This window comes from Saccopteryx leptura, chromosome 10 (genome assembly GCF_036850995.1).
Source record: "Saccopteryx leptura isolate mSacLep1 chromosome 10, mSacLep1_pri_phased_curated, whole genome shotgun sequence".
Lineage (NCBI taxonomy): Eukaryota > Metazoa > Chordata > Mammalia > Chiroptera > Emballonuridae > Saccopteryx > Saccopteryx leptura.
In genome coordinates, this window is record NC_089512.1 from 68170543 (window position 1) to 68183314 (window position 12772).

At 43.0% G+C, this 12772-nt stretch overlaps 1 protein-coding gene across 4 annotated transcripts in view; it reads left to right on the forward strand.

Annotated features, from left to right (window-relative positions):
• EOGT (EGF domain specific O-linked N-acetylglucosamine transferase) overlaps positions 1-12772 on the forward strand; it is a 48409-nt gene that overhangs the window by 10394 nt on the left and 25243 nt on the right. For all 4 annotated transcript variants that reach the window (XM_066351100.1, XM_066351099.1, XM_066351098.1 and 1 more), the window contains 4 exons: positions 1509-1603; positions 1955-2059; positions 6266-6372; positions 8891-8994. In XM_066351100.1, the coding sequence (XP_066207197.1) occupies positions 1509-1603; positions 1955-2059; positions 6266-6372; positions 8891-8994 (411 nt within the window). The remainder of the gene's footprint in view (positions 1-1508; positions 1604-1954; positions 2060-6265; positions 6373-8890; positions 8995-12772) is intronic.

The following is a 12772-nucleotide window of genomic DNA, read 5'->3' on the forward strand; positions in this document are numbered from 1 at the left end:
GATTGCTTTCACATATGTGCCTGGAGTGGGGGGCTGCAGCAAAGCCCGTGACCCCTTGCTCAAGCTAGCGAGGTTGGGATCAAGCCAGCAATCTTGCGGGTCATGTCTATGATCCCTCGCTTAATCCAGCAACCTTGCTCAAGCTGGTGAGCCCGTGCTCAAGCTGGATGAGCCTGCACTCAAGCCTGCAATCTTGGGGTTTCAGACCCGAGTCCTCAGAGTCCCAGGCCAACGCTTTATCCACTGTGCCACCACCGGATCAGGCAGCAGATGTTTTATTTAAGTTGAGTCCTCTGGCCTGAGTCTAGCTGTTCATGTGAAAAGGGCAAGGGAAGAGCCCCAACACCCCTTGCTCACCTCTTCCAAGGCAGTTTGTCGAATCCTTTCTGGGCCAGTATCTACCTCCATATGCTTTGTGCTATCAGAATGTACTCCCTTACCAACTGTGGATTCCAAAGCACCATGTAGAGCAGTGGTAGTCAACCTGGTCCCTACCGCCCACTAGTGGTCGTTCCAGCTTTCATGGTGGGCGGTAGCGGAGCAACCAAAGTATAAATAAAAAGATATATTTAACTATAGTAAGTTGTTTTATAAAGATTTATTCTGCCAAACTTAGCGAAAATCCGACAAAAAGTATTTGGTAAGTAATTGTTATTATATGTTTTAACTTGCTGTCACTCTGCTTTATAAATTTTATCAAGTAAAGCTACTTCCCTACTTTATAAATCACCATTACTGTGGAACTGGTGGGCGGTTAGAAAATTTTACTACTAACAGAGATACAAAAGTGGGTGGTAGGTATAAAAAGGTTGACTCCCCCTGATGTAGATCAAGGCAAAGGGCTTGTATTTATGGGACTTAATGGGAAAAAACAATGAAATGGCATTTACATCTATAGAGAAAATCCAGAGCAGATAAAAGTTCCTGAAACTTCTTTCAGCACAAGATTGGTAGAGACAGCAACAGGCACAGGTAGTTGACCCTTAAACTCATTTCTTTCGGTGATTTAGAAAACATTGCCCTCATGTTACTGTTGAGATGGGTGCCCACCAGTTTTATGGATGCAGAGAGTAGCTCTTGTCATACTGGCACACTACTCTTTTAGCCTTGCATTTTAATGTCTCTTGTGCATTCTTCCTTGTTGTGTTGGGCTCTACTTTGAAAAATGCTTTTCCACACAACTGTTGTGGTACTGATGGCTCTTAGTGCTTTTTTTCTTCGAGGACTGAACCACACATTCAGCTCTAGTCTTTAAAATTTGAGGTGATAAAAATAGAACATGTGGGAGTTCTTAGTCACCTAGAAGTGTGAAAATTGGCAAATATAGGCTTGGCCAAAGCCTGCTTGGGAGGGGGAAAGTCCTTAAACAGGAGTAGTCTTCAGAAAGCTTGCCTCATCACACTGTGTGGTTTGAACTTCATGTGGTCAGCATGTGTAGTAAGTCCGGGTGTGTTCTTAAAATATTAATACTGAGAGTTGCTTTTTATTTTTTCTCAACCTTGTTTCAGAATGACTCAAGTCTGGTATGTTCCCGTTACCTTCAGTATTGCAGAGCAGCTAATCTCTATCTTGATTTAAGAAACATCAAGAGAAACCATGACAGGTACTTAAAGTTGTTGATGTTAAAATCTAATGGAAATTCTGAAACAGTCTCAGGCCCTGGTGGATATGCCTTGGATTTTCTTCATAATTATATGGCGATAAGGTTGGTGCAGGTGGAGGATGGAAGATGCAGATTGGCCATGAGTTGATCATTGTTAAGCTGGATTATGGGTCTGTCAGCTTCCTGTAGCATTCTACTACTTTTCTGTACATTTGAAATATTCTATTCTAAAGAGTTAAATTCTGATGAAAAACTGATTTTGGAAATTGGTAAACTACTTTGGTTACATCCCATGTGCTTGAGTCATGAAAAAATTTTCCAAGCTCAATTTAATTTTTTGTTATTCACCAGATTTAAGGAAGATTTTTTTCAGACTGGTGAAATTGGAGGACACTGTAAACTTGACATTCGAACGTTGATATCTGAAGGTCAGCGCAAAAGCCCTCTACAGTCTTGGTGAGATTTTTTATTTTTTACTATGTTTGTGAAATATTTGCCTTTATTTCTGGTACTTGCAGATTTTGGTGGGGACTTTCAAATGGAAAATGTTTCTTCATTTATGACTGATTTGGCCTTGAATTTTTAGAGAGTGATGGCTAGAGAGCAGATCCATCAGTTATATTTAAATTAAATACTCTTACATTTGAAAAGTATTAGGAAGTACAGTACAGTAATTATTGTTTGCTAATGAAAGAAAAAAATAGTTTAAAAATAATACATTTTTATTAACGCTTCATAATTGCTGCATGTGTTTTGGGGAATACATTTATAAAAGGAAATACATATTTTTGAAGTATATAACAACCATGTATAGAAGTATATACAGTTTGGATTATGAACGAGTAAACCTACCTGTGTAATTCTTACCCAGATCAAAAATAGACCATCATCAGTACCCCAAGCTCTCTCCTAATCACAAATCCCACCCTCCTCTCAACACCATTGATCAGCTTTTAGAGCTTAATATAAATTAGCCAATACATTTTGACTTAAAACATTTTCAAAATCTAGTTTTATGGTCTATCAAGAAAATTACCATCTCTAAAAATTAAGGAATTAGAGTAAAAAAACCTTTATTTTAAAATAAATACTTTTAGAATCAAAGTTAAGTTTAAAAATAGTACAAGGAGTTCTCATTGTACCCTTATCCTGGCTTCCTCTAATGAGGACACCTTATATCACCATAGCACAATTAGCAGAGGCAGGAATTTGACATTATATAATATTATTGATGAACACATTTGGATTTTACTAGTGCTTATATGCTTTTATTTTTTGGGAGGGGGAATGTATAGTTCTATGAAACTTATATCACATGTCTAGGTGGATATATAACCACTACAGCAGTCCAGATGCAGATGATCACGTCTCCTGTGCGCCCTGACTGGGGAGTGGGGGTATCGAACCTGGGACGTCAATACACCAGGCCAACGCTCTATCCAACGAGCCAACCGGCAGGGCCCCTAAGTACATTTTGATATCACATGGTAGTTTCCTATGTGATATTTGTATTGGTTATTTATTGCTGTGGAACAAATTACTCAAAAATATATCCTAGAGTATATTGTATTCATTATTGCTTTGTGAAAATTACTTGAAAATCGAGCAGTTTAAGACAAGCTTCTGATGGGTAGGATTTGGAGGCAGCTGAGCTGGGTGGTTCTGGCTCAGGGTCTCAGTTGAGTGGTTGAGGAGGGCTGTAGTCATTTCTAGATTCAACTGGGGCTGGAGACTCTGCTTCTGAGCTCACTCATGTTGTCAGTGTTGACCTTTAATGAATATAGCTTAATGTTTCTCCAGCAAAATATGTTTATTTGGGAATAACAGAGAATTGCAATTAAGGATATGCAGTCTGTTGGTGAACCATGCCCAAATCTGGAGAACAAAGGAGAGGAACATTATTTTACAGAGGGAAAAGGGAGTTTAAAAGGGTTGTTATACGCAAAGAGCCCGTTGGAGGACCTAGGAGTTTGAAGTGTAGCAGCTTTTCATTGGCTGAGTTGTAACTGTCTTTCATTGGTTGAGCGGTTGCCTAAATGAGATGATCCTCCTTACCATTGTAGGTTAGTGTAGTAAAACATCTTCCTGAGGAGATCAGCAGTGCGTCTCTTCCTGTTTGGGGCGAGTGACCTTTCCTGGTATGGCATCAGAGCTCCCCTACAGGCCCTCCCAAGTCCAATTAAAGGAGCTTTCAGTTTCTGACTCTTGGTAGGAGGTGTCGTTTTTGTTTTTGTTTTTAAATTTATTGTGTTTACACAGATTCTAGTGTCGCCCCGAATGCACCCCCCCTCCCCCCAACGCCCTCCCCTCTTCCCTCCAGGATTTTCTTTTCTGCTCTCTATAACACTGTATTATGTGTATATAATTTCATTAATCTCTTTTCCTTCTCTGATCCCATCCTATCATCCCTTTTCCCTCTGTCCGTTTCCCTCTGCTCCCTTTGATCCCGCCTCTGTCTCTATTCTGTTCCTCAGTTCATATTGTTCATTGGATTCTTCAAATGAGTGAGGTCATATGATATTTTTCTTTCTCTGCCTGGCTTATTTCACTTAACATAATAGTTTCCAGGTCTATCTATGTAGTTGCAAAAGGTAAGATTTCCTTCTGTTTCATGGCTCCATAGTATTCCATTGTATATCTGTACCATGTCTTTTTAATCTACTCGTCCACTGATGGACACTCGGGCTGTTTCCAGATCTTCGCTATTGTGAACAAGGCTGCCATTAATATGAGGGTGCATGTCTCCTTTTGAATCAGTGCTATGGTGTTCTTGGGACATATTCCTAAAAGTGGAATTGCTGGGTCCAAAGGCAGTTCCATTTCTAATTTCATGAGGAATCTCCATACTGTTTTCCACAGTGGCTGCACCAGTCTGCATTCCCACCAGCAGTGCAGGAGGGTTCCCTTTTCTCCTCATCCTCACCAGCACTTACTATGTGTTGTTTTGTTAATGAGTGGGAGGCATCATTTTTTTTTTTTTGCCAAATGGGCCTCTTCCTAGTGCTACTCACAGCATGGCAGCCAGGTTCTGCAAGAGAGCATGTGCTGAGAGAGAGGCTGACAAGAGGCAGACAGTGCCCAGTGGAGGTCTTAGAGTTTGTCTGCCCTGATCTCAGAAGTGACACACTGTCACCTCCACCACATTGTGTTCCTCAGAGGTGAATCACTGTGCAGCCCACACTTAAGGGGAGGGAATTAATCTCTGCTTCTTGAGGGAAAAAGTATCAAAGAATCTGTAGACATATTTTTGAAACCACAGTATTTCAGCATTGTGTGTTTTACATCAGATCTGGTTTCAGATAGAAGTGTCACTATCTTTAGGTTAACTCTAAATATCTCTCGTCACATGCTCGTGATTGTCTCCATTTTTGTGGAAGAACCTGTGCCGTGTGCTTCCAAAGATGCTTTTCAAGGAAAAGGTTTCCCTTTCTTCTGGGAAGCTTAGCTGTCTTCTGTCTTTCCGAGACACTTGATAATTCTTGGAATGCCGTGTTTTCTCAGGATTCAGGACTCCCATCACAGGAGAGCCTCTGGGCCAGTTTTACTTCTGAGTCTCATCAGACTGTGGGAAACCGTTTTTAGTCTCCTCACTTTACTGGTAGATTATTTAGCCAACTCACTGTGTAAATTTCTTCTTGTCTGGAAAATTACCAGTGCACCTTGCACTGAAATTTAAAATCATTTTTATTCCTTGTCTCACCATTAAAATTGAAAATGAAACCGGAAAAATAGTCCCATTCATGCTGCCTGTCACCCCTCAGCCATATAAGTACAGACAAGGATTGAGTCTTTCTGGGCACTCTATTCAGATCGCTGGAGATATGGGAAGATGGGAGTTCTGTATCCAAAACCATCTTAACACCTTGTCTCAGCCAACCTTTTTTGTAAGGGGAAGAAAGGGACTGGTACGGGGTCTGGAATTTAAGGAGAAGTTTCTTCATTTGCTGACCAGTACTTCTTTCTCTGCGTTCTCATCAGCGGGCATTCCATCCTTGATACCATTTTGTTTGTGGATCTCTGGGATCTGGGATACAAAGGTGGATCACTTTCAGCCTCATTAAATCGTGTAGGCCAGTGGTCCCCAACCTTTTTTGGGCCACAGACCGGTTTAATGTCAGAAAATATTTTCACGGACCGGCCTTTAGGGTGGGACGGATAAATGTATCATGTGACCGAGACAAGCATCAAGAGTGAGTCTTAGACGGATGTAACAGAGGGAATCTGGTCATTTTTAAAAAATAAAACATTGTTCAGACTTAAATATAAATAAAATGGAAATAATGTAAGTTATTTATTCTTTCTCTGCGGACCGGTACCAAATGCCCACGGACTGGTACCAGTCCGCGGCCCCAGGGGTTAGGGACCACTGGTGTAGGCCTATTCATGTATCTACACCTGGAAAAAAAGCTTTTTCTTGCTTTAGTTATCAGTCCTATTGATTATAACTAAAAGCTACTGTTACTATAGCTTAATTTCTAACTCTTGGGTTCCCCTATCAGTATCAATTTATGTACGTGTTAGTGAGTTTGACAAGTTACACATGTCTTCCTAAGAGCCTATTCTAGAAATAAATCCAGGAAATGAACAGATCTTAAGTTACAGTGTTGCAGTAGGAGATTCAGGAGAATCACTTTGAAAGCATTTTTCAATTCATAATTCCAGGTTTGCTGAGCTTCAAAGCTATACTCAGCTCAACTTTAGACCTATAGAGGATGCTCAGTGTGACATTGTTATTGAAAAACCAACCTACTTCATGAAATTGGATGCAGGTGAGAAGTTAATTTGTAATTTATTTTTTAATGAGTCTTTGTTTCGTTTCTGATGTATATATGAAGTGATTTCCTATGACTTTTTTGGGAAGCAGTATGACATTAAACAGTGGATTTGCTTTCTGCTTTCTTCCTGGAAGAAGCAACTGTTTGAATTTCTCTTCATTTAATACCTTTGGTAGTTTAGAAGAATCCTTTACATTTGTATCAGATGACTCAATGGGAATCGAATAATAGAAGAAGGTGTATAATACCTTTGTAACTAAATTTATCCCATCACCTTTCTCTAATCACCTGATTTAGACTGAGCTTCATTAGAACATTCTTCAGAGTAAAAGCCATGTGTGTCCTATGGGCAGGAAAGGGATGCCCATGACAGCTCCTGGCAAATGAGTATCATTTCTATGACTGACGTGAACTTAGGATTCCTCTGGCAGTTGGGTTTGCAGAATATTTGGGGGGAAAAGTTGAAATTACACTGATTTGCCCATTCATGCGTATTATCTTCTACATCTCAACTTGCAAGCTCAGCTTCAGCCTTGTGAGCTACTTGTCCTGCAGAGGAGAAACTTGACCCGTGTGGTACTCTCGCTCATTACGGGAGGTGAGAGGGTTACGATGCTACACCCTATCAACATGCGTGAGAAGCTGGGCTTACAGTGAAAGAAAGAGAGCCCCCTGTCGTGAATATTTCAGAATTATTTTAATTATTGATATTTTTAATGGGCTTTGCCTTCTGAAATCATAATTCTTATATTACAAAGTATTAACTTCACAAATCAGACAAGTTTTAGTTTTTGAAATAAGAGCAAGGAAAAATGCTGTGTGATTTCCTGAATAATTCTGAGAATATGCAAATTGAAAAGGGGCAAAGAAAACACTGATCTGCCTGTTGAACACGTGTCAAGGGGGAACAATCAGCCAGGGTACACCTGTGCCATTTCTTCCCTGTGTTCATAACTCGACGTCTTTCTTCTGACTCCCTCTGTTGTCCAGCTCTTTTCTGTACTGATTCTCAGTGTGAGGGGAGCACTCTGGGAACAGCACTCGTGAGCGAGCACGTTCTGGAGCCTGGAGCCTGGGGGGCTCTCCCTTAGAAGTCCTCCCAGGACCACACAGTGTTCTTTGTGCTGGGATCCTTGATGCCTGCTGTCAACCTGCTGAGTGACACGAGCCAGCGTGTGTGATGGGCTAACCTGGAAAGAGGGCCGTGCTGAAATAGAATTTTCTTTTTCTTGTTTATTTGAAAATATACTCACCCCGGCCAGATAGCTCAGTTGGTGAGAGCATCATCCCGAAGTGCAGAGGTTGCCGTTCCATTCCCGATGAGGGCGCACACAGGAACAACTTGGAGTTCCTATTTCTCTCTCCCTTCTTCTCTCGCTGAAATCAATAAATAAAAATTTAAAAAAGAAAATATACTCTTTGTCAAAATTTCTCTGGGTGAGAAAAGGCGCCCCTTCAAACACCATCTAAATTACCTGTCTAAAAACCCGTTTTAACTCTTATTTTTCTGTTACATAGTGAAAGAAGTCAAAATAGTTTATATTTTCTGCTTTAAGAGTCACTCTTTTCCTTTTAATAAATATTTTCCTCTCTTAAGGTGCATGTTTTTAATGTCAGTTCCTGGAATTTCATCCTGTTTAGATTTGCACATTTCCAGGTTGAATACTGGGTCCTGCACACTTAAGTCAGGGTGGGGAGTGGGGTGGAATGTTGCTTTCTTTTTTAACAGTGATGTTGGGGACTTGTATTCCTCTCTCGTCCCTTGGAACCAGCAGGATCCTGCTAATCTTTGTGTTTCACAGTGTGCCAGGCCCTAGGTGGGTAATTTAAGAGAATTTTCTCCTAACAAAGCTGGCACCTAAGTATACTGACTTCTTGTTTCTAGTAAGAGAAGCTCAGGGACTTTAGGACCTTGCCTGAGAACATGGCTCAGGAATGGCTAAGCTAAGATTTAGCCCAGTCCTGTTGATTCCAAAGTTCATGCTCCTTCAATTAGAACGTGAGACATTCAGTCCTTTTAAACAATTATGGGTCAATATTTTTCCAGAAGCAATGTTATATGTAGTGATTAAGTAGGAAATAAAGAGACCAGGATGAGAAAAGACTAAAATGTTGATAATTGCTGTCATTTTTAATACTTCTGTGATGAAAGAAGTATTGCTACATGATTTTTAAAAATAAATAATCCTAGAAAAAATAGTTCTACCTATTCTGAGCTAACAGACTTTCCGCCTCCCTCCCCCTCCAGGAACTTAATGATCATTTGTTACTTAGTGTATATGGGAAAATGCATTCCTGATTTCTTAACCAATTTTAAAGTGAGTTTTTTAACCCCATCAGTCTGTAAATTGAGGATTACCCAAGTATAGATCATTTTATGTTTGAGAAAATTTTTTTTCTTTCCTCATGTAATTCAGCTGAAAGTTCATCACATGATAAACTGGTAGAATACAAATTGTATAATCATTTGTCCTTTGGGGTTAATTAATGTAGATTTCTCTTCTCAATGTAGGTGTTAACATGTACCACCACTTCTGTGACTTTGTCAATCTTTACATTACTCAGCACGTTAACAACTCCTTCAGTACTGATGTGTACATCGTGATGTGGGACACGGTGAGTGGCACTGCCCTCTGCTTCCGCTCTGTCCTTGCTCAGTAACTCTGTGTCTCTGATGTGGTGAGACAGAATTTCCTAGGAAGCACACACTGACATGCACATATACACACATGCACACACGTGTGTCCATGCGTGTGCACTGGAGTGGGATGTGTCTGTGTGTACGCACATGGATGTACACAGATGGGCATATACACAGGTAGGTTTACAGTTTTGTTCTATGAACCATAATGGGAGGCAGTGGAAGATTTCTTTCCCCCTTTGGGTAGGCGGAGCTCCAAAAACCAAAGACCCATCCATAGTGTTCCTTTGGGACAAAGACTGTCGTTGCCTTGACCTCCATGACCCCTGCGTGACCACGCGGCTGCCAGCTGGGCCCTGTTGTTACTGTCTGTCTGTCTTTGCTTGCCTGCAGCTTCCCAGTGCTGCTCGCCCGTGACAGCCGTGCTGTGTGCATGAGCTCCCTACACGGCGATGGCTCGGCCTGCACGTCCATACTACACCTGCTGTTGGCTTGTTTGTTTTTAGCATTGTCTTTTCCCTTATTCTCTTTCTTTTCCTGCCTTTTCCCTGTTTTTTTCCCCCATACTGGCCCCTCCACCTCTCCACCTGCCAAGGTAACCCCTCAAGAGTTGCCCCAGTGCACCCAACTCTGAAATGGGACAATTATAGTCTCTACCGGAGTGTCATTTTTATTTTTTAATTAAATGTCATTTTTATTTTTTAATCTTTTTTTTTAATTTTTAAAATTTTTATTTTTTTAAGTAAGGTGAGCGCACTGCTGCATGCGCTCTGACTGGGGTCCACCATCAACCCCCATCTGGAACAGCTGCTCAAATCAACTGAGGTATTTTTAGCTTCTGAGGCTGACACACTTGTACCAACCGAGCTATCCTCAGCACCCAGGGCCAGTGCTCCAACTGAACCACGGGCTGTGGACGGGAGGGGGAGAGCGAGAGAAGCAGATGGTCACTTCTCCTGTGTGCCCTGACAGGGAATCCAACCTGGGATGTCTATATGCTGGGCCAACGCTCTATCCACTGAGCCACTGGACAAGACCCTGAGTGTCATTTTGAGACTAAAGCTTATAGTGTAAGAATAGTCACAATGCCTGACATGTAGCGTGTGTGCTCTAAATGTTACTATGACAACAACATTGATGAGAGCATGTGGTTTATAATACATACAAGAGAGGCTGCCTGAACTGGGAAGTTGAAAGACGCACCGAAGAGTCATCTAAGGTTCAAATATTCCAACTCCCAGGACACTCCATTGGCGTCACTTGGCACGTACCCAGTCAGAACTAGCTTTCAGGGGAAGCACAACTTGCTGGCAGGGTGGCATCAGGCATTTCTTCTGGAAGGAATCTTTCTAGCAGCCCACATAGCACAGCTCAGGTGTGAAGACATGGGATCCACCTGGGGCGGGTAAGGTGCCTCATGTCCCACAGGATGTCACTCATGTCTCCTGGGACAACTGCATTGGCAAAGCCCCCAGGATCCCTACAAGAGAGTCATCACACTGTTTCCCAGTCCAGGTGCAATTTATTTATCAAGCGTCTTTTTTTTTTTTTTTTGTATTTTTCTGAAGTTGGAAACGGAGGCAGTCAGACAGACTTCCGCATGCGCCCGACTGGGATCCACCTGGCATGCCCGCCAGAGGGCGATGCTCTGCCCATCTGGGGCATTGCTCTGTTGCAATCAGAGCCATTCTAGCGCCTGAGGCAGAGGCCATGGAGCCATCCTCAGTGCCCGGGCAAACTTTGCTTCAATGGAGCCTTGGCTGCAGGAGGGGGAGAGAGAGACAGAGAGGAAGGAGAGGGGGACGGGTGGAGAGGCAGATGGGCGCTTCTCCTGTGTGCCCTGGCCGGGAATCGAATCTGGGACTCCTACACGCCAGGCTGATGCTCTACCACTGAGCCAACCGGCCAGGGCCTCAAGCGTCTTTTTTAATCATAAGCAAATGTTACCTAAAAGCACAGTTGACATATTCTGTCTTTGTGTACAGAGAGCAGAGCTGGATACAGGTCCTGTTCTTGTGCAGAAGGGGAAATTGCTTTGCTAATACTTTTTCCACTTGTGTGAAGCTTGCGGTCGAGCTCAGTAGGAATGTTTTCATAATCACTGCTCCTGAGACCGGTGGTTGGGGAAGAAGTCTGGTGAGAACTGGTTCTTTAGTTGTTGGACATGAATGCCGTCTTTGGCTTCCCTCTTGTATGGATTTACGTTTTCCTCCTCTTCCATAGTTTCATTTCTTGAAGCTGATTCTGTGAACAAAGGGCATACCGTCCCTTTCTTGTCCTCTTTCTGTGTGACTGTTTCTAAGCCACAGTCATCAGCCATCAGCGGCCTGAATGATTAACTTGCGTGTGGGGGGTGCTTTTAACAAAAATACAGATGATGTTATCTCAATTAATGCTCACAGCCCTTGGAGGTGAGGGTTTGTTGGCTTACTTGACAGATGAGGAAGCCGAGGCTCTGAGCAGTCTGTGGCTGTCCTCTGCTAATAGTCAGTGAGGGTGGCGTCAGGACTCCTGTGCAGCCACTGGCCACAGACCTGCGCCTGGAGACCGCATTGCTCTGTCGCCTTCCTAGACTGCCCTGCAGAACCTGGTAGATTGATGGAAAGTTTTTCATGTTTTCAGAGTCTTCCTTGTGTCTTGTTGTCTGCTTTCCACGTCTTCCTCAAGCCGACTGAGTTAAGCTGAGCCACCCTCCCCCCTTCTCTGGATCCTGCAGGAGAAGGAGCAGGCTGCCCAGCTACCAATAACTCCCAGGTCACTCGGGTCATGGGGCAAAAGTGTCAGGGCAGCTGGGCTGGGGCTGGCCTGGACAGGCAGATAGGGTTTGCCCAGCAGGTGGCACCCCGAAGTGACCACCTTCCTGTGCTGCTTTCTGGGCGTCCACTTCACACCTGCATTCTTGGTTCTCAGCGCAGCCCATCTGCTGCATCCACAGGGTGCTGAAGGTGTGTGGGATGGGGGTCACTGACCTTTTCTCCTGTGCCAGGGAGGCCTTGACTGAGGCAGCTTTGTGGCCCTGGACTGACTGTGATTTGGAGTCCTGACAGTGGACAGGTGCACCTCAGAGCCAGTCCTGAGGGTCAGGAATGAGCTGTATGCCCAGGGGACAGCAGAGAAGTGGCTGCAGTTCAGATCTTAGCGACCTTTTACAAACTGTCCCAGAAAGGAGCCCATGAAGCCTTCCCTCTGGTCTTCACAAAATTTAGCAGTTAGGCCTTTCCCTTTAGGCACGTGTGTCCCCCATGCAATGGGTTGGCCACCAACCTCCTGAGATACATGAAGGGACACTTCTACCGAGTTTCTGGGCATGACATGGTTGCTCTTATTAACAGAATGAATAAAAGGGGAGATTCCTGCAGGCTTTCCATATTGTCTTATGCTGAAAAGCTTCATTATTAGTTTTATTTATGCAAGTAACATCTGGTTATGAGTTCAGACACCACGGAAGTACATAATGATAAAAGTTAATTCTTCCTTTTCTCCAATTCCATTTCCTTTAAAGGTAACTGCAGTTAACAGGAGAGAGTGCCTTGTAAGATTTCTTTATTTGAATAAATGTAAATATATCCTTACAGAAAGTATCCTCTCTCTCATATTGTTAACGTTCTGTCTTGTCATGGACCTCTCTTCTCGTCAGGACCTTGAAGGTTATCGTTTTTCATTGGTGTTGTGTTGGCTGCATGCTCAGCACATGTGCTGATCTCCCCCACCTCCATCACACGTTGTTCCCAGGTCTTTGCTGCGCATCGACAT